This window comes from Podarcis muralis, chromosome 2, assembly GCF_964188315.1.
Source record: "Podarcis muralis chromosome 2, rPodMur119.hap1.1, whole genome shotgun sequence".
Lineage (NCBI taxonomy): Eukaryota > Metazoa > Chordata > Lepidosauria > Squamata > Lacertidae > Podarcis > Podarcis muralis.
In genome coordinates this window covers 35096614-35118540 of record NC_135656.1, presented here as the reverse complement: position 1 = coordinate 35118540, position 21927 = coordinate 35096614, and the positions used below count along the sequence as shown (strand labels likewise).

At 44.6% G+C, this 21927-nt stretch overlaps 1 protein-coding gene across 8 annotated transcripts in view; it reads right to left on the bottom strand.

The window, feature by feature from the left end:
- ITGB4 (integrin subunit beta 4) overlaps positions 1-21927 on the bottom strand; it is a 67939-nt gene that overhangs the window by 8943 nt on the left and 37069 nt on the right. For 6 of the 8 annotated variants that reach the window (XM_028716904.2, XM_028716903.2, XM_028716909.2 and 3 more), the window contains exons 16-34: positions 20983-21115; positions 18883-19005; positions 17917-18023; positions 17372-17405; positions 16017-16202; positions 15263-15366; positions 14967-15025; positions 14645-14668; positions 13999-14147; positions 13437-13616; positions 12753-12901; positions 12386-12590; positions 10057-10217; positions 9490-9670; positions 7506-7643; positions 6642-6824; positions 5980-6111; positions 3023-3244; positions 755-922 (exon numbers count right to left, since the gene is read on the bottom strand). In XM_028716904.2, the coding sequence (XP_028572737.2) occupies positions 755-922; positions 3023-3244; positions 5980-6111; positions 6642-6824; positions 7506-7643; positions 9490-9670; positions 10057-10217; positions 12386-12590; positions 12753-12901; positions 13437-13616; positions 13999-14147; positions 14645-14668; positions 14967-15025; positions 15263-15366; positions 16017-16202; positions 17372-17405; positions 17917-18023; positions 18883-19005; positions 20983-21115 (2638 nt within the window). The remainder of the gene's footprint in view (positions 1-754; positions 923-3022; positions 3245-5979; positions 6112-6641; positions 6825-7505; positions 7644-9489; positions 9671-10056; positions 10218-12385; positions 12591-12752; positions 12902-13436; positions 13617-13998; positions 14148-14644; positions 14669-14966; positions 15026-15262; positions 15367-16016; positions 16203-17371; positions 17406-17916; positions 18024-18882; positions 19006-20982; positions 21116-21927) is intronic. The other 2 variants (XM_028716911.2, XM_028716913.2) reach the window with 1 other exon arrangement.

The window sequence follows — 21927 nt, the reverse complement described above, 5'->3', positions numbered from 1 at the left end:
TGCAACCCCCATAACTCCTATTCGATGAAGTTGTCTATACATGTGTTGTTATCTGCACGTGTGTAATATCTGTCTTCACTGTATGCATCTCAGCTTAACCATGACTTGCATTTTCAAATAGATGGAAGCTGGTATGAGGGAAAGTGCACCGAATAGGGCGCATTTCTCAATAAACTATAGGATGCATATAAAAGGTAAAGGGACCCCTGACCATTAGGTCCAGTCGTGACCGACTCTGGGGTTGTGGCGCTCATCTCGCTTTATTGGCTGAGGGAGCTGGCGTACAGCTTCCAGGTCATGTGGCCAGCATGACTAAGCCGTTTCTAGCAAACCATAGCAGCGCACGGAAATGCCGTTTACCTTCCCACTGGAGCGGTACCTATTTATCTACTTGCACTTTGATGTGCTTTCGAACTGCTAGGTTAGCAGGAGCTGTCACCGAGCAACAGGAGCTCACCCCGTCGCGGGGATTCGAACCGTCGACCTTCTGATTGGCAAGTCCTAGGCTCTGTGGTTTAACCCACAGCGCCACCCACGTCCACATAGGATGCATATGGATTGCAGCTAATGCCATGCGTATATTCAGCTTCAAACACCAGGAATGGGAGCGCACTGGAGCCAGAGTAAACAGTAATGTGTACATAGCCAAAGTTTCCTTATTAACCAGTTTGCTACTTCTAGTGGAGGACAGGAGGGAACTTCATATCACAAGTAGATTAACTGGTTATGGGATGATGTTCAGCTCAACACTCACCTTGCCCAGACACCACTGTGGCATACTCCCTTGTCTGAGATGAGCTTCCTATTGTCCTTCTCTCGTGGTATACATGTGGACTTAGATGGTTGTAACTTGTTGTCATATTCCGGGTCAGGCTTCCAACGCTGCCAGGGAAGGCGAAATCCATTCGGCCATTCATGTGTTCTGGAAAAGATTCCATTCACTAAAGTTAACAACGTTCATGATCAATATCTGTGGATATGTATACCAAGCTAATTAAGCCGAACAGAGACTGTGTACGAAAGATCTGTCAGAACATTCCCAGTGCATGGGCTTTATTCCAACCTTTAGCTGCAAGTCATTTTGCGGCTTCACGTCAACTATTGTCAGCCTCATGAAAAGCGAAAAAGCAACAACCGCCCCACCGCCACCACATCACTTAAAACTACAGTGCCAAAGGAAGCTCCAGTACTCAGCCATGTCAAGATGCTGTTAAGAACTAAACAGACTTCCCCAGCAGGCAATTAAAATCAGAAAAGGGGACGCTTGAGTAAGAAAGTGACGCCATATATTTTAGTACTGAATTGACTTTGCATGGGAAACCCTGCAAACGAAACTATTAGCATGATTTAAATCGATTTTACAACCAACCAACCAACCAACCAACCAACCACAGGTTAAAGCCTGGTTTCAGACCCTTGGTAAAAGACAAGACATGACCACAAGCAACTGGTTAGAAACATGCTGACATTAATATAATACGTTCATGTAAGGCAAATATACCTAACAGCTATCAGCCTTAACAGCTAAATGGAGCCTCTGGATTCAGAGGCGTTGTAAAAAGGTAAAGGGACCCCTGACCATTAGGTCCAGTCATGGCCAACTCTGGGGTTGCGGCGCTCATCTCGCTTTACTGGCCGAGGAAGCCGGCGTACAGCTTCCGGGTTATGTGGCCAGCATGACTAAGCCACTTCTGGTGAACCAGAGCAGCGCACGGAAACACTGTTTACCTTCCCGCCAGAGTGGTACCTATTTATCTACTTGCACTTTGACGTGCTTTCGAACTGCTAGGTTGGCAGGAGCAGGGACCGAGCAACAGGAGCTCACCCCGTCGTGGGGATTCGAACCGCCGACCTTCTGATCCTAGGCTCTGTGGTTTAACCCACAGCACCACCCGCGTCCCAGGCAGAGGCATTGTACCTGTGGGATAAACAACTGGGGGTGGTCATCACCCTTGTGCCCTGCTTGTGAGCTCTTCAGTGGTATCTGGCTGGCCACCATCAGAAACAGAATGCAAGACTAGATAGAGACATTTACTAAAATGAACGTTATAGAATGAAAACTAGAAAGCATTGGCTCCTTCCAAATGGCTATACAAGTTATCAATTTCTGAACGACCACTGGAATGCATTAAAGGCAAGGTGAGTGATTGACTACATAGTGTACCATCCCCTACATGAACCTTTGTCTGTTTTAGAAGAAAATTATTATTATTATTTTTAAATTGGGGGGATGTTGAAAAACCCACACGAAACTAGGAGGAGCTGTTGCCTTATACTGACTAGTAAGTTTCTGGGTACACCCAGTGGCCCTGTTCAAAACAATGAAATAATTCCTGTTCTTATTAGAAACTGGTTCTTACCCTGAGAAGTTACCAAGAAGATCGGCCAAGTTCAACAGAATTAAAATAACTTTTTTGAACAACAAAGACGGTTCTGCTTTCCATAACTGGGTTTCTCTGTGGAAAACCTTTCCCATTTAGTCATCGGGTTGAAAGCGGGTAAACTCACAAAGTACCACTGCTAATGCCACAAGTTCTTTCAGAGGGTGGCTGTAGACAACACTCTTTTTAAAAAATCTGCTATGCTGAATGCAGGGCTTTTTTCAGCCAGAACTCGCTGGAACTCAGTTCCGGCACCTCTCAGGCAGGCACCATTGCCATTCTAAGAGAACGAGGGAGGTGTTCATGGTCAGTTCTGACACCTCCTTTTCTAGAAAAATAGCACTGGTTGAAAGGATCCATGCCATTTGCAGGTGCAGCCTCTTAGCACTTTCCCAATTCATACCTAGGGTAGGTGATGACCTTGGCACTGCACAATGCATACTATACACAGACAGATCACAACAACATTATGCAAGCAGACTCTGTTACAGGTGGCCAAATATATTACTCCAGCACCAACACCAACACCAACATGTATCTACTGTAGCGATGGGAAGGCTAAAACCTGGTTCTAGGCCCTTGGGAGGAGGACGAGACACAACAGTTACTGGGAGGGAGGGAAGAAGGCAGTCGTCCTTCACCTGGTTGGGGCTGGGGAGTCCCACTCCTTGGTAGACTGCGGCTGGCTGCATCACTGTCCACTAGCTCAGAAGGGGTGCTATCCTCATGGAGGAGACCCTCTGTGTCCGAGGAAAAGCAGCTGCTGTCCGAGTAACGAGGGATCAATTCTGCTGGGAGCCTCCAGGCGACGCGTCGAAGGTCCAGCTCCTCCCCTAGCAGCTGCACATATTTCCACCGAGAGCCTTTTGGAACAAGTCAAGCACTTGCGTTGGCATAATCAGAAGGGCGCAATAAAAGCAGGCAGCCCGCCACCTGCAAGCTACCCGCTGCAGCCCTTCGTTATTCACCTAGTCCTAGCACTGACTTACGGGGACAGCACAGAGCTCATCAACAGCAGCATTTGCCTCGCCAGGCAGGTAAGTGGCCTGCCTCACTCACGCACTGTGCCAACTGAACTAGTGCTCAGCATATGGAGGTTAAGTTTCTTAGTGAAATCCACAAGCCCCACTCTCCCAAGTTTAGTCAAATTATGTTGCGCACCGGCGCACGCACGCACACACACACACACACACACACACACACACACACACTTTCAAAACAGTAGCTAAGGGGGCTGTCACAGAAAAGATAAAAGGGGTGGCCTCCCTCTGCTTCCTCCCCTTTCATTCCAGACCGCTTACCCCTCTTGGTGTGGCAGCGTTGCAGGACAGCAGAAACTTCACTGGGGCCCCAACAAGGGAAATGGAACAGTGATGCCCTTCCTTATAAGTGGTGGGGCTTTAAGTCCCCTTCTCCTATCAGGAACTGGATCCTAGCCTGCACCCAGCTTTGGCTAATGGGGATGCAGATTGGGGACTTGGGCTGCGCCAGGGGGCGGAGCCGACAGAGCAGGTAGGCTTCCCTTGGATCTGCCCCTTGCCCATTTAAGCAGCCCGCACGTGGGGCACTACCTATTTGTACAGAATGCTATGCATGTTTCCTTTTTATAAAGCAAGTCCCACTGAGTTCAGTACCACAGCCTTTGGAAATCCATCCCCAAACCAACAGTAAAAAGAGCCTTGATTACAGGAGCAGGAACAACCTCCTTACAGAACACAGCATGCGCCACCTATGTTTGCAATGAATGTTAGAAACTTATCCAGTGTTTCCTGATACTTGGTATTAATTGTAAATGCTACAGCTGATTGGAAACTGTTTTAATATGACTATCTTAACAATGTTCTTTCAGTTGTTATGTTTTACGGTTGTACACTGGCTTCGGACAATTTATATATAAAGCAGTATAAAAAATGTTTTAAAATAAATAAATGCAGTCTTAAATAGATGGCATCTGAGCATGTGAAGCACTGCATAGCTACAGCCACCTCTCCCCACCCTCTACTTGTCTAGAATTAAGGGACAAGGCTTCAAGACCAGAAAGTTAGATCCAGAACCTTTCTTTGTAAAAATCAACCATCTAGCCAAGTACATAAGGCTTTCAAGACTCCAAAAGTAGCTGTCACTTCTGTTTTTATTTATATAGCCTAATCTCTGCAGAAAAAAGCAAGTATTTTGCAATTATGATGGGCAATATTGGTAGGTTTTTCACTGCAACATCCTCAGCTTCTGAAAGCATTGTTTACTAAGGAAAAGGAAATGATAATGCAGCAAAGTCAAAGGTGAATGGTTTCAGAGAAGTAACCGCAGCTGGTGTCAACAAGAAGCTTTGGCCAATTTAAAGAGCAGCAGGAATACAAGCCTTGAACCAGAGATCCACATACGTTCAGATTTGTGTGCTTCATTGCAGTGAAACGAATGGCAAACCTGTTCCAATAGAGTTGCTGTGATTGCCCTCGGTTTTAAGAAAGCTTCCTTAAAATTATATTCAGATTATAACTAACAGGTTATAGCTCTCTGGTTCATTATATATTATTGAATACAGTTACCATTCATAACAACAAAAGAAGATCCCTGCTGGATCTGACCAAAGGCCTATCTAGTCCTGCATCCCATCTCACACAGTAGCCAACCAGATGCCTACATAAGGCTTCATACAAAACATAAGTACAGAATCGCCCTGCGGCACCCTGCAGTGACTGATAGTCAGATGCTTGCTGCCTCTAATTCCTGGCGGTAATACATGCTATGCACATAGCCCAACACAAACTTAGATGCATATGTCAGCCCATTAATTCAATGGACTTAAGTGTGCCAGATTCTTTGATGGCCTGTAGCCTGCCAGCTGTTCTCCACCTGGACAGTAGCAACTTTAAATATTCTCCTCTCACTATAACATTTTCTCATACATTTGCTGGGAGCAACAGTGCTAAAGGTGGAGAGGGGGTGGAAATTTTATACGTAAATGTGCGTTGCTGAGCTGAAACATTGCATATATTTCTTTATGGAGTTTGAAAGACAGACTCTGTTAACCAGTGCCCCATATTTCAGGTCAGAAAGGTAGCTCTCCCACAGGACCTGTTGGCTGGTGAAGTGTTCCTGTTTTTTGTTCCTCCTTGTGAGCCTTCTGCGTTTATTGCACAGAACGTGTTCCTCAGCAGAGGTGCACTAACGGCACATCTTAATCAGTCCTGTTATTTGCTTGCAACACAGTCACATGGCCTAATACTTGATTGTCATAAAGTTCTGCGAGTGCATCTAGGCTCTGCACTTAACTAAGCCACATGGCAGTGGATGGTACTCATCACAGCATTCCCTTAAGTGCTACAGTCTACAGAAGCCGTTGCATTGCATTCACAGATGCCATGGGATGCACTTTGATACAAGTCCCTAGTGAATTCAAATGTGTTAGAAGCAGAAGATGTAAAGCACACCTTAAGTTTCCACAAGTAGGGGTTTCTCTGCCTTGAAATAAGAAAAGCTATTTGACTTGTGGCTAGAAATTGCTTGGTAATATGTTTTTGGTTTTACATTCTCCAGAAATCTAAGGCTCCAAGAAACAAAACAAAACATTTTTGCAAACTTCAGCAATGCACTGTACCAGAATCATCTGAGACGCTGGGGTGTTTGCTACCAGCTGGTGAGCGCAGGACATCTGCGCTGTACATCAGGTAGCTATCATAGTCCTCTCCTCCTTCAGCATCAATTATTGGCACATCAGGGATGATGGGAACTGCAAGAAAACAGAAAGTATTCGTATACTAAGGGCTTTCTATAGATTTTAAACTAATGTACCCCAAACATATTTTATTTTTAAAGTGATAGCAGCAGAAGCTTCAATCTAGTTCCTGTGATATTTCAGATTGAGTGACAGGGGATAGTTTCATTGTGGTAGAGGAGAGGGATGGATGGATAACAGCTCATTGGTGTTCATTTAAAAAAGGGATGTGTGCACCAGCACTAGGGTTGCATGACAGGATAAGACAGCTGCTAATTAATGCACACACTTAAAAAAGTTCATAAATAGTTTGATGCTCGTTACCAAATGTCAAAACAATCAACAGTCAAAAGGTGTCCATGACACCTGTGCAACTACATTCTATGGGACATGCTCCCTCCAGGAACAAAATATATCATGCAACACAGACACACCCAGTTGAAATGCAAATTCTATGGTGGACATATCAAGCATGCCGAATAAATGAGAATCATTCCAAGTGAAAAACAAGATCTGAATGGCACAAGCTTGGCTATATAACTCACTGGACATAGGGCGCTTGGGTTGTGTGGCCAAGTTAATAGTAGCTTCTCGTTCAGGACCCCATCCAGCTCCATTTTTGGCCTTCACTGTGTAGCGATAGGGCTGCGATTCCCTTAAGTTTTCAATCAGAACCATTCGCTTCTTGGCACCCTCCACCATGACTTTCTTTACGGGCCCAACAGGTCCTGTAAACAGAATGTATATGTAAATACCTTTCCCCATTCAATTGCTGTTTTTGCCTCGTTCCATGTTGACCATCTTTGATTTATGCTAAAGACAGTATGCCTTTCCAATGATATCCCAGCCTTCTGCTGACCCCATTGAAAGAGCGTTGTAATATTTTTGAGGGCAAAACTCAAAACAAAGGGAGATTTTAATGCCATAGAGTGCATGCAAGTGGCTTGAATTGTTCAAGGTTCTCTAGCATCCATGAATCACAAGTGGGAAGACTGCTACTGCTGTAGTCATGTCCTTCTTAGGAGCTTCTCATAGGCATCTAGTTAGCCACTTTGAGAACAGAATGCTGGACTAGATGGGTCTTTGTTTTGATCCAGTAGTGCTCCTCCTATGAGCTTATCCCCACTTTGCTATGAAGCTCACTAGATGATTTTGGGCCAACCTCCCAGGGGTGTGTTGTGAGGATAAAATGGGGCTGGGGAGTAGATCTATGTTTTGCTTCTAATCACCATGATTTGGGGTTTGTCTGCAGCTCTACCACTGTGAGATTCGACAACGGCAGACTCCGTTGGCATTCTCTAAATGCTCACAACTGAGTAATTGCCAAAAAGATGCTGACTAGTTCAGCCCAGAATAACAGCTTGCAAGGTTGTAGCATGATAAGGGTAGCAAACAGAATCCACGCTTACTGTTGACCTCGTTGACAAGTCCATAGCTGACTTCGTAGGCTGTGATAACTCCGTTAGTTTCGGCAGGCTCAGCCCAGCTCAGCTGTGTCACAGTGGAAGAGACTACATTGAAAGCCAAGCGCCCAGGCTCACTAGGAACTGTGAAGTTGAAAGAAAGGCAAGAACATGGGAACAGTTGGATACACTTAATGCAGTTAATGGAATGTGAACAACAGCCCCAGCGGATGAGGCTGGTAACATCTCAAATTAAACTACGGACAGTTATTTTAAAACAAATCCCATAAAATCTATTGCTTCCTAGGTAGTCTAGTCCACTGTTGAATCACTCTTACCATTCTCCTAGTGTTTAGCCCAGGGATCACCAACATGGTGTCTGTGATCATCACTGTGCCCACCAATATCTCCTCTGGTACCCATAAAAGGTCTTAGCAAATATGTCCTCATAAATCCGCAATGATCAAGAAACTGTGCTCTTCCTGCTTAGTTTGCACTGGCTTGGTCTCTCCTGCATTGAACACGCCCCCTTGAACATGCCCACATTCCATTGGATGCCAGGATTGGACATCCACCCTCCCTTCTGTTCTCATCAGAGGGGAGGTACAAAGAGCTTCTCTCTATGAGTGAGTGGCTGGTGTAGGTGCCTCTCTCCCATTGATGCGGGACTAAGAAGTGGCATGCCTGCACTATTTTGTGATCCTGTCCCCTTTTTTGTTCTTTTTGATGTGCCATGCCATACCTTCACAACAGAAATTTTGTGACTGTCAGGGCACTTTCTCAAAATTCCACTAGCGAAAAAGGTTGACAACCTCTGGTTTAGCCAAAATCTGTTTTCTTGTAATCTTCACCTATTCATTCTAGTCCTGCTCTCTAGAGCAACAAGCCTGCTTTATTTAACAGTATTTCATAGATTCCCAGAATTGTAGAGTTGGAAGGGACCATGAGAGTCACCTAGTCCAACCCCCTGCAATGCAGAAATCTTTTGCCCAACATGGGGCTCAAACCCACAACCCTGAGATAAAGAGTCTCATGCTCTACAGACTGAGCTATCTCCAGGTGGCCATCTGCCAGGGGTGCTGCATTTGCATCATCATCCAGCCCTGTAGATTCTATACTGAGCGCTAGCTCAGATTAGATGATGGCCAAGGTCCCTTTTCTATGATTCTAGGTTAACATTGATCTAAAGCACAGCAATGAGACTTTATATCACCAACAGTGCAATTCTATATATGTCTACTCAGAAGCAAGTTCCATTGAATTCAATGAGAGAAAGGTACATGTGCACAGGATTGCAGTCTCAGTCTTTCTTACAGAACATGTTTCTTAGTATTCATTCATCAATGTTACCCTTAGCATCAGGGACCAGAGAGCGCAGAATGAAGTTGACATGCAGAATTACTTTGATATGTTGAATATTTCTCTTATTTTCTTGCTTCCTTTCCTTATAAACACAGCATTTGTTGTGTAGTGTCTTGCCTAGACTGTCTATGGTCACATTCACACCATAGATTTAAAGCAGGGCTGTGTACACATCATACATTTAAACAGTGCTGTTTTCTGGGGGTACACATACCCCTAAACATTTTGTGAATCTTTGTACTTTTGTCTATTTACTGTATTTATTTCCCCCCGATTTGAACTATAAAATGGTGGTTTTCTTGAGTCAAAATGAGAGTACCCCCTAAACATTTTTTTTTAGGAAAAAAGAACTGCATTTAAAGCACATTGCTTTCCCGCAAAGAATTCTGGTGGCTGTAGTTTACCCCTCACAGAGCTAACATTCCCAGCACCCTTAACAAGCTACAGGTCCCAGGATTATTTAGGGGATGTTTCAAATGTGCTTTAGATGCATGGTGTGTATGCAGCCCAAATTTAAAGCACATTTAAAACACTTTGCCTCATCTGGCAAGCCGAAATGCTTGCCCCAACAGCACCTTAGTGCGATGTTGAATTCCTCCCTCGTCCGCCATGGAATATGCCTACTTACGGTCCTCAAGTGTGCGGCAGTGGACTACTTCGGAGTAAAGCCCCTCGCCCATATCGTTGTAGGCACAGGACTGCATCTCGTAATCACAGTCGGGATACAGATTAGTCAACTCCGCTGATGGCACCTTCGAATCAAGCAAGCGAGCTTCTGACTCAGGGTCCCCTTGGATCCAGTACTTCACCTGGAGGCCAAAGAGAATCCCATTTGCTTTCAAAGTCTTGCTTACATCATCAAGAATAACAAACCACCATGTGATCAGTTAAGGAAAGTCCCCATTCTAAAACATGACATCCACAGAACGCAATTCATGACTGCCCCCCCCCCCCATTTTAGAACATCCACATCTTCATAAACCTTGGGAGATATTGAATGACTCCAGAGTGCTATGCTTGATGTGATGTATCATGAGAAGGAGAGAAGCAGCAGCAGTGAATGCTGGGCATAGGAGGGCAGGACTACACTGACCTGCAGGGAAGCCACTCTAGGCCCTGAATTCAGTGCAAGTGTCAACCAAGATTGTACCCCCACATTCATAATAATTAGTTTTATTGCTTGGCAGGTCCATACCTTGTACCCTGCAGGTTTGCCAGGAGGTGGCAACCAGTTGAATCGGATCTTCCTAGAGGTTAGTGCCTGTGCATTTGGATTAAGGGGAGCTCCAAGTATGCCTCTGGGAGGCTGCGGTTGCTGGCCTAGGAGTTTCGCTGATGCTAAGCCATCCACAGCTTCTGCAGGAGAAAGAAAACAGAACGGCTTCGTTTGTTAACCACGTCCCAAGAGAGAGGCATGTGGACTGAATGGTAAAGGCGCTTGACTGCATCCATTAAAGGTTGTGGATTCAAGTACCACAGGTGTGTGACTCTGTCAACTCATACCACCATGGCTGACTCCAACTCACCCATCTAGTATATAAACTTGAACAGAACATTAGACAAAAATAGCTAGCTGGAATCAATCACTGGCTAACAGAGTCTTTGGGCTAATGTAGAATAAGTCCAGAAAAGTCAGCTGTGTGAGTGGAGTTCCACTCATCTATATCTGGATCAAACTCATTGTTAACTATTTTCTGTGGTTTGTGAAATATTTACCACTTTGTTGCTGTTTGCTTTTCATAGAAACACTCTTGCCTATTAATAGTTGTGTACAGTACAGAGGAGATGAAGAGAGGAATTCAGTGTTGTGCTAAGGCACATGATCCCCCCCTCTCCCCACCTACAATGTTCTGGGAGTTCTCCTGATGCCCCCCCAGCCAATTTGGGGGTGGGGTGGAGGGAGGAGAGGGGGGGAAGCCACTCTAACAATAAACATATTAGGATGCACTTCTGAAAGCACCTTAAGTGTATCCAGGTGGCGGTTATGCGATTTAAAAAAACCCTGTAGCCTTTCAGACTAAATTTAGCGTTTTATTCTTATTTTACAAAGCAGCTGAGGTTGCTTCTTCAGAGTCTATCATGAGTGCAAATAAATTAAACCTTTTGCATGCAGACAACAATTTAAGCCATATTCTGCTAAGTAGGCAAACTAGTGGAAGCCAGCGCAATGAGTCCTGTTAAGGCGATGGGACTTTCTCTCCTTTCCTCCCTCTGCTCCTCCCCCCCATAACAACTCTGGGAGTTAGGAGACCCCTAGGACAGCAGCAGGTGGATAAGAGGGGAGATTGTTCCACTGGGCAAACTGAAGTGCTTGCAATCACAGAACGACTGGTAGAGCACAACATTTAATTCACCCCCTAAGGTGGATTAGCACAACCACAGCATTTTCAGAGCATAACTGATTTCTGCAGGTAGATTTACAAGTCTGCCTTTGTGCTTGTCTAAAAAGATGCTACCCTGTTTACAGCCATTAATTCTTAGAGCATCACACGAGCCATTGCTTGCCTGGTCTGATGGGGAAGTTCCCCCAGTACAGATTGCACTAGGAAATCAGAGCTGAAATACTAAGCCAAGGGGCAAAACTACCAGACTTCCTCATAGAAAATTTCTCCTTAGGGGACTTGATGAGAAGAGTAGTGTAGAAGAAGTTAGGGAAGCAGTAGAATATTAGCAACCACCTAAAGACTAATTCATTCCTGCAGGCAAGCAGTGTTGAGTCCCTGACCAAACACATCTGGTTACTGGACTTCACTGCCTTGTTACACATGCATCATGCACAACTAGAACATTCAAAATATATCATTGGCCACCCATGGTAAGGCATATCCCACTGAAGTGTACAGCAACACAGTAGAGGGGAGACTTGAACCCAGGACTTCAGTGCTGTCTGTTTACTGGACTAGATTGAAAGTCCTTAAATGAATCACAGTGCCAGACTTTACCCAGCAGTATATTATATCTATTCGAAAAAAGATTGGTTAATGAAGAAATTACATATCTTTCTACTCACGAGTGTTGAACTAATTGGCTGGTGAAGAATTCAACAAAACAGTAGTTGTTATCCGGAAACACTTGTCAGCAGAGTTCAGAGTTGGACATCAGAATCGGACATTTGCTTATTATACAAAGCTTCACAGCTTGCTCTCCGCTGGGTAAAGTCTGGCACCGGGATTCATTTTAAGGACTTTCAGAGACTTTCAGAGACTTCAGTTTGCTAGTTTTGAAGTTTTGAACCAGTCCATAAAGTTTTTCACATTGTAATTGTTTCTGGCCATTGTGTTGCTTTTGATATTGCTGACTCATATTTTGCAACACAGGGGTTTGTTTGTTTACTCACTGGACTACACTGGCAGCTCAGATATGGGAATCTAGATTTGGTATCTCTTATGCACCAGCTTTTTTGCTGAAGTCTCGGCAGTTATGTTTGTCTGACAGGTTCAAGCTTTTATACAAAACAGAACAACAAATTGGCAGATAAACAGAAATCAAAAAGGTGCTTGCCCTCAGAAATTGATGAAGCTCACCTGGATCGGCAATTGTCACAATGGTTTGAGGGTATTTGCCAACCTTTGCACCGAACCTGGGGTTGATGAGATCCACCGCAAACTGTTTCAACTGCTGATTGCGAAGAAGGGCGTCTATCTCAGTCAGCTCCAGCAATTTCACCTGCACCTCTTTCCGCTTTTCCCCAGGCTGGAAGACTATATCACCCTCCGCAAAAACATAATCCTTGGGAAGAGAGAGAAAGAGTTTGCTGAACAGTGTACTGATGCAACACAAATATTTTCTACATCTCTAGGATCATATAATGGCTGCACAACTGTCAAAGGGTCTTCCTATAACCATGGCTATCAAGGCTCTCCCCCTATTAGTCAGCTCTATTGTGCTTACTTTGCCTTCCTGGGCAGTGAGATCCCGTGTCCTGTATGTTATCTGAGACTTTCCATTGTCCAGTATGTCACGAAGTACAGGGATCTTAGCCACCTGGTCGAAGCGGCTGTATGAATAAGCTGGCTCCTGGAAGCGAATGATGCTGTTTGCTAAAGGGATATAGAGACAGTGGTAATGGTGATATTGTGTCTACTAAGTGCCACAACTCATAGAACAAAACTCACATTTCAATATTACCCTAACTTGTTTTCTAACATTCGGTGGCTAACTAGTTCCAATACAACAATTAATCACCCAAGGATACTCGGTAGAACCGAGAAAGGTAGTCAGAGCACTGCCATGATATAGATCTAAAATTCAATCCACAAAAGGTCACCATGTTCATCTGCAGCACATATAAAGTGATGTGTATCTCTACATATGGCTGTACAAGAGGTATGGAGAACCTGTGCCTCCCCCAGATGTTGTTGTTGGTCTATAGTTCCTATCAGTCCCAGACAACATAACCAATGGTTAGAGATGATGGGAGTTGTAGTCTAGAAACATCTGGAGGGTGAGAAGTTAGCTTACTGCTGCTTTACAGGAATCCTGTTGGAGTTTTCAGACTGTCCAGAGACCTTCTCTGAGAATGTTGCCTGAGTTGAATGTGCCATCATTACCTGATTGGCCTACAGACACATTTACCTTGCTCTTTAATAATGGTGATGTTGACAAGCCGGCGCCCAATTTCTGCAGTTCCCACAGGGACATCAGTGGCCTCCACTTGCAGCTGCTTTTCATCATCATCTTCTTCCCTGATGAAGAGGGGAACCCGGACATCCACCTGCTCCACTCCTTCCTGAAACTCTACCATGCCGTGAGCATCTTGGGTTGGGATGGAAGCACAAAAAAAGGATGTTTAGAGGGGAAGGCGTTCTTTAGAAAAGCATGCAACTCTTGGCTTTCATTGGAGGCCTAGCCATCAGCTGGTCGTAAACCTGTGTCTAGGCGGCATTAGTTCCGACTGCTGGTGGGAATCCCACCTTGTTGACTGCTCCTCAATAAAAATAAATGAAATGCCTTCACAATATGTCAGTGAGAAGGCTAGAGTAGAATCTTCTGGTTTTCTATGTGGAGGGAATGTTTTGTACAGAAGAGCTTAACATCTTATGAGCCCCTACCTGCTGTAGGACATGGATAAAGTCCAGACAGAGGTTTACAACCTTGGTGAGAACTAGGACAAAATGTAGCATTCATCATCACCTACCTTGGTCAGAGATTACAGTGTAGTAACCAGGGGACACTTTCAGATCGTTGAAAGCCTCTTGTGCGACATGCTTCTCTGTTACTTTCACAATCTCATTCTTGGCTGAGCGGGGAGCAGGGAGCACTGTGTCTACGATTGTGTGGTCCTGTCTGAAGAAGGCAGCGTGGGATTGGGGGGCAGGAAAGGAAGATCAGGGTCTGTTTACCTAGGCTATTAGCAATATAAAGTCACTGCTCACATACTCTTATACACAATGATTTTCAGCCACTGATTTGCAACAAGTGCCAGTGTGAAGACTCTTTCCACAGCAATGGGGCCAGATGAAAGCTACTTCACACCACTCAAATAGGGAGTGCTTGCAGCATATCCATAGAATAAACATTACTACCACACTGAAGGGGTAACACAGGTCTGCAAAAACTATTAGCCAGTCACAGTTCCCTGGTGTATGTGAATCCACTTCCTCTGCTACAGCGTTCATCACAGGGAAACACGGTAGTACAGAGAGCAACCATGCTAATGATACAGTTGTAAGAAGACATCACAGTTTCTGAGTGGTGGGTGAAAACTCTCACAGAATAAGCACAGCAATGGAAAGTATCCAAACGTCTACACCTAGATGGAAACCAAGAAATGAATTCCTTACCTTTTCCCAGCATTTGGCTGCAGCCTGGAGAGTAAACAGACAATATGCATAATTTTAATTACAATCCAAGGAGAAATACATAGATTTTTTGGTTTGGCCTTTCAAGCTTCATGCACACTCTGACCTGGGGAAAGCTGTTGGGACAAGAGTTCTAATCCTATTACTTTATATTCTCTATATTCTTCCAAGGATGCCCCCCTACACTTAATCACACCAGACATTCAGCCATGTTTTACCCATTCTCATCTTTAAAAGGTGCACCCACTGGAAGAGATCTCACTGCTTCTCTACATGCCAGTTGCCCCCTCCCAAAGTAACTCACCTGAATTTTGTCTGCTGAAATTTGTGGGCACCAGGGATAATCCTGTAAACCTCATTGAGCTGTGAAGAGCAAGAGAGAGTGTCACTAACTCAGATTTCCTGGTGTTCATCCCAATGTCCAGATTAAGGGGTTTAGTTAATTCCACTTGATTTCCTTATGTTGAGCAGACAACAACCATATGCTGTCTCTTAACTCAAATCCAATAAAAGGAAGCTTGCATTGGCTTGATTGTATTCCCCCTGCCCACCCATTCCTCAGTAGCAAACCCAGTAGGCAGCATTATTCCTGCTCCTTACATTCTCCTCCACATCCTTTTGCAGTTGCTCATGCTCACGGCTATCTGGTTTTGCAAGGTTTTGGGTGAAGAGCCGGGCCAGTCTCAGAGACACTCCGTATGGAACTGGATTCAAGGAAACAAATCAATCAGCAAGAAACACTACCAGCAAATAGCATGCATGTGGAGACATGAGATGTAGCAATGGGGGTGGGTGGGCAGAAGCAGTAGAGCCATTTTATTATTGTTAGTTTAATTTTGAAATCAAAGGCTAGAATCTGATTTAGGACATGTCTGTCAAACACACATAATCTGATTTAATAGTGATCCTGTTTCCTTCCCATCAGTCAACTGTAGTTGCGTTAGAGACCTAGGGATCTCTAACAGATAAATTATCAGCACAGTTGCTCATGATGATAGTGTTCTCTTGTATGGCTGTATCATCTCAGAAAGAAAGCCAGGGGTGAGGGAATGCCCCTTGTTTGAAGAAGCTCCAGTGTCAAATCCCTTTTCAAGTGGAAAGCCAGCAGGGAAGAAGGTTTCAAGCCCTCAGGGATAAGGTTTCAAGCTACACAGACAACTTAACTAACTGGAGAGAGATTATGACATGGGGAAGTGTTCTAAGAAGTAATTTCCCACATGCATTCATGTGAGAGGAATGTGCATGTTCGAATCAGCTTAGGATCAGATTCTGAGAGGACAGAGGGACCACTTCCCCCCTCCACCATCTTTGGCTCCAGTTAGCCCCTTCTCCACCTTGCAAAACTGGCACTTACTCAGGTCCTTGGGATTGAGAGCTAAGGAAGAGAAGCCTTCCTTATGCACATTGTTGTTGATCTTCCAGTGAACTGTGTCTCTGCCTTTCAGGTTGCCGCTGCGAACCATGGGAGTGTCTAGGTGGTCCGAGGTCATGAGGCTTTTTCTGAGCAGGTAGTGGTCCTCCTTGAAACCAACAGTGCGGCCTTTGGAGAAAGAAGAGGAGTTAGAACATAGAAACAGCAACGGCCCTGTTCAAGCTTGACATCTTTCCCATATACAAGAGTAAGCAGAACAAGAGGACCTCACTTCAAAAGCAGAAACAACCTGTTACCTACCTAGCAAGGTTTCCCCATGATTTTTTCTAGATGAGAGCCACTTTTAGTTGGGTAAATGGAATTCAGGTTGCTGGCAGCAGGCTGTATTATTGTATACTGCTGCCAAACACCTGCCCTCTTTTGACCTGTGGGTCTCTATGCTCACATAACAATGGTCCTTGTTTCCATGCCCTTTGTTTGATTCACATGTTACATTTTTAGCATGTACCCATATTATATATGCCAGAAACTAAACATTTGGTGTACTGAGATACTTTTTAAAACACACACACTGAATATGTATGTATGTATGTATGTATGTATGTATTTTTGTATACCACCCTTCATCTGTAGATCTTAGGGTAGTAATATGGGTACATGGTAAAGAGCACTCCTGACTGACCATGGTTCCCTACAGTATATACTCTCAAATGGGAATATTTTCCTGATACAAATGTCAGTCAAGTCTGGCTGCTTGGTTTCCAGGGAATGAATGCAGAGCCCACCCTACCCACCCCTGTGCCCATCATGCAACATGACTGAGAGTAAGAAAAGCCTAAGAGATTAGTGTGGCGCAAGCCCCCCAAATACAAGCTAATAAATTTGCACACAAATGGCTTAAACTGAGGTTACTGTTGATGTAGTTTCTTGTGTGACAGATGCTTCTCTGCCATGTTCCAGGACACTGTAATCAGAGCTCCAGTAGTAGTCCTGGCTCTGTTCTGCCTAACAAGACAGGCTTCAGAATTTTGCCTCAGGCCTTATCTTTTACAATCTAGGGAATCACACGATTCAGTGTCATGTGTGTGCTTTGATGATGTGAGGCTTCAGATAGCAATACTTCACATCTCCAAAACCAAAGGGCATCTGGTAATGGGCTTAGAAAATCCTTGCTTGCCTTAAGACCACAGAAAGCAGTTGCCTAGCAGTGTTCAGGGGCAGATAAAACAAGTGGCTAACTCAGCTGCCAACCTTACAGTATCTAGGCCTTCCTCTCCCCATCCGCATGCAATGCTTCACCCACCCCAAAGACCACATATAAGTTCAAAAGAAGGTACCTCGTGCACAACAGGGCAGCAGAGCCAGGCAACCCTAAGTGGAGAAAAAAAGCACAGCAATAGTTAGGAGAGGGAATTCTTTTGAACGTGACGATGAAAAACAAAACTATGGGTAGGAGGACAAACATCTTCCCCGGGGGAGTTGAGACCAGAAGATCCACTCATCAGGGATGGGGCTTGCTACACAGCAACATTCAAGCCTGCCTGGTCTGATTTTCAGCCTAGGTGCCACTTAGAGCTATCCAGGCTGCTCCCTGCCTAGTTGTCCTTTGGCCCTCAGCTTTTCTTGTTCTACCTGAGCTTCCCCTCTGTTCTGCCTTGCTGGAACCTGACTGTTTCTTGACCTGCCTTCATTTCCTGCGTCCTGAACTGTATCTGCACTGGCGTCTCTCTTGCCTGGCACATGCCTTCACTTCCCCAGAACTCTACATTAGGCAAGTTCTCTCTCATTCGCCACCCTTGGCTAGATAGATCACACCCACGCCACCCATTACTCCATCTGAAGTTCCCCTTTCTCATTGCAGGGTGGAAGTCTTGGATCTTACCTTGCAACAAGCACAGAACTTCCAGCACAGCAGAAGAAGCAGCCCCAGGAGGAGCATCAGTAAAATGACTAATGGGATAAGCCAAAGGAAGCTTCCTGATGGGCACTCTGTAACAACAGGAAAACCTTCATGGTTAGGCAGGGGTAGCTGGGAAACTAACAGAATTTGGGCACCGCAGGGAAAACAGAGGAAGCTGCCTTATACCGAGTGAGGCCAATCTAGCTCAGTACTGCCTACCCAGAGGCTCTCTCCCAACCCTACCTGGTGGTGCCAGGGATTTGCCTCCGGACCTTCTGCATGCAAAGCAGATACTCTACTACCCAATTACGGCCCTTCCTTATGGCAGGGCTGGCCTAAGAAATTTTCTGCCTGAGGCAGAGGATAAGATTGTCCCCCAGCCACTCTTGATTCCACTTACAGAATCCAATTAGACTGGCAAATGAATCTTACTTCAACAACAAAGAAGAGGCAATGTCCTCCATCGTGCTTGAAGGCAGAAAGCTGTGTCCTCCAGAATCTCACTGCCTCTCTCCAGTATCTGCCGTCTAATTTTACCTAAGGATAGGGCTGTCTCTGCAGGTGAGGGGGCAAGATGATGGGAAGGCTCTAAGCTCTGTGACTGAGCTCCTACTTCCCATGCAGAAGTTCACAGGATCTGGGATCCTCAGGAAGAGCCAGGAAAGGCTTCTGTCTGACACCCCAGAGACCCACTGCCAGTCAAGTTAGATGGACCAAATGTCTAAGGTAGCTTTCTAAGGGGCAGAAGATCCTGTTATGATCAGAAATCAGTTTCACAGATTTGACTTTGTCTAGAAATCTGCATAATGGAGTTAGTTAAGCCTTCATTATTAAAACATGCCTCAGAAGATCTCAGACTATTCAAGTGTACAACTCTGACTACGATTCTGGAAAGAGAGAAAAGAGCTGCCTCAGTCTTGCATCTCTACCTAGAACATCATTACTTACCTTTCTTCCTTTGCACAATAATGGTGCCATTAAGCTCTGGGTTGGAATCCTCTTCCATGCGGTAGTGGTACCTGCAGTCATCCTCTTCATCTTGGTACGAACAAATTGTATTTAGATCTTCCTCTGCAGAGACAAAGAAAATTTATAAAATGCTACCAAAACATCTTCAACATTCCTGAGATTGTCTTTATTGCCACCAACACAGGAGCAAAGTTCTGAAGACTTTGCGAGCCACATCAGGCAGGGCTTTATTGAACTCTTACACCAGTCTTTGGGGCAGTGAGAAACAGCAGGCTGAGGTTCCACTGTCCAGAAGGCAATAGCTTAGTCAGAAATGTGATACAGTGCACACTGTCTTTAACAAGGCAACCATTCTCTACGGTTAAGGTTTGCCTGTTCACGCTATTGGTGAATTGTATGAACTGAAGGCTATTCCCTTGGAACCAAGACACACACTTGGTTTGATGTACCATCTTACTATGGTGAACGTGTGTACACCCCAATGTGCAACTGTGTACGCATTTATCCGTTGAAAATAGGTGGAGGAAGCATAATGTGTATTATTCATACATAGGTAGTAATGCAAGCATGTTCACCATGTTTAAAAGTGAGTGCAAGATGGGGCAGGAGGAGGCCCAACTAATGTGTGGTGTTGCATGGCCCTGTGTTCATTCCATGATTACTCTGCTACATTTGCAATGAAATGGCCCACAGTTGCTTCTGCAAGAGTGAGCAATACACAAGCTGGTGAACACTGATCAATATGTCTCCTGAAATAAGTAGCAGGTTCATTTGATAAGGAAGCTCTGTTCAGGACAGCTGTGATGGTCATTACATTACGCCATCAAGCAATTCCCCTGTGATGAACACAACACAGCTCTAAGGCTACAGTTTCGTACTCTGTAGAAATATCACGGATGGTAATATGGGGGAAATGCCCCTATTCGTCTCATACCAAAGACCACTTCCCAAGCTCTCAGCCTCAGCTGTAATGCCATAGCCTTTAGTCTGTCTATTTTGCCCCATACTAATTTGCTCTGCAATAGTCTGCCTTCTACTGCTTTAAAAGACAGAATGGCACCTGCTTTTTGGTTAAGAAAATGATATAGTCAAAAAATATATTTGCATGATAATATGTTTTAAAGAAGGCTGATCGCCGAAGAATTGATGCTTTTGAATTATGGTGCTGGAGGAGACTCTTGAGAGTCCCATGGACTGCAAGAAGATCAAACCTATCCATTCTTAAGGAAATCAGCCCTGAGTGCTCACTGGAAGGACAGATCCTGAAGCTGAGACTCCAATACTTTGGCCACCTCATGAGAAGAGAAGACTCCCTGGAAAAGACCCTGATGTTGGGAAAGATGGAGGGCACAAGAAGAAGGGGGCGACAGAGGACGAGATGGTTGGACAGTGTTCTTGAAGCTACAAACATGAGTCTGACCAAACTGCGGGAGGCAGTGGAAGACAGGAGTGCCTGGCGTGCTCTAGTCCATGGGGTCACGAAGAGTCGGACACGACTAAACGACTAAACAACAGTGTTTTAATGATTCAAAATATACTTGCAATGTGTGAAGTAGCAGGCTGTCCATTGCCTGGTGTTTCAGTGTTCGTGCACATGCATCTAAATGTACATGCACTTGAGATGTACATACACACACAGGAAATTTTACTTCTAAAGATTCTGGTGCAGGGGAGCTGAACCCCTGAAATATGTCAACTCTAGCCATTTACACTAACAACATTTTAAAAAAGAAATCCCCCAAAGGCCAAAATAGGGACTGTGGTTTTGCCTGAGAAGGTAACCAAAAACAGTGAAAGTCTTTGGGACTGTTGGAGCGTATGCCTCTAATGTTCGCTACCTCTTACACTGAACACAATTTTGTTTCCACCAATGCACTGTAATAGGAGGACTGCTATCCGTGCCAGTGATAGGGAATCTGTGGCCCTCCAGTTGTTGCTGGACTCCAGCTCCCATCAACCCCAGCCAGCAAACCTTATGACTAGGGAGGATGGGAGTTGGAGTCCAGGAACATATGGATAGCCAAAGTTGACCACTCATGCTCTTTGGCCTACAACTGAACTTCAAGGAAATCATGGTACCTTGTTCCAGTTCATCCACTACTCGGATCTTGTAACGGCAGTTTTCACATTTCTTTCCCTTCTTCTCTCCAGTCCCCCAAGCCTGGCACTGAACACAGGTTCGAACATCTTCTCCACACACATGTCGGTAGCCCTGTTCACCAGAGAGAGGACATCAGTCTATAGAAGTATTGAAGACACAGAGTGAAAGACCAGCAGAGGTGGGACATTTGACTTTTGGAAGAGTGTTTGAAAGCAATATATACATTTATCTCATCGGAGAACAGGAAGGAGAGAAGGAACAAGTTGTTGCGTGGAATATATAAGACACACAGGGCTAAGTTAATCACTGCGCTGAGTTGCAGAGAACTCTCTTGTGAAAGAAGCTGTTACTGTGGCAAATAAATAATCGAGAAACTCCCTGTCGCAGTCCTGACGAAAGAAGAATGGATGCAAAAAATAATGGAATACGCAGAAATGGCAAAACTTGCCAGAAAAATAAGAAATCAAGATAATAAACTTTTTTTTATAAAAGAATGGAAATGGCTTATTGAAAATTTACAAATAAACTATAAACAGATAAGAACATTGGTAGGATTGTTGTAATAACCTGCAGTTTTATAAGAGTACAGTCTTACCTTGAAAGCCGAACGGAATCCGTTCTGGAAATCTGTTCAACTTCCAAGGTGCGGCTTCTGATTGGTTGCAGGAGCTTCCTGCAGCCAATCGGAAGCCACAGAAGCACTGCTGGACATTTGGCTTCCAAAAGAACATTCGCAAACCACAACACTCACTTCCGGGGTTGCGGTGTTTGGGAGGCAAAACGTTTGACTGCTAAGGTGTTCGTCAGCTAAGGTATGACTGTATACATTTAAAGTAGATGAATAAATGATTACGTTCAGTTAATTTGGAATATGAGGGAAATATTTTTTTAAAAACGCAGAAAGATTATTGAAATGTATAAAA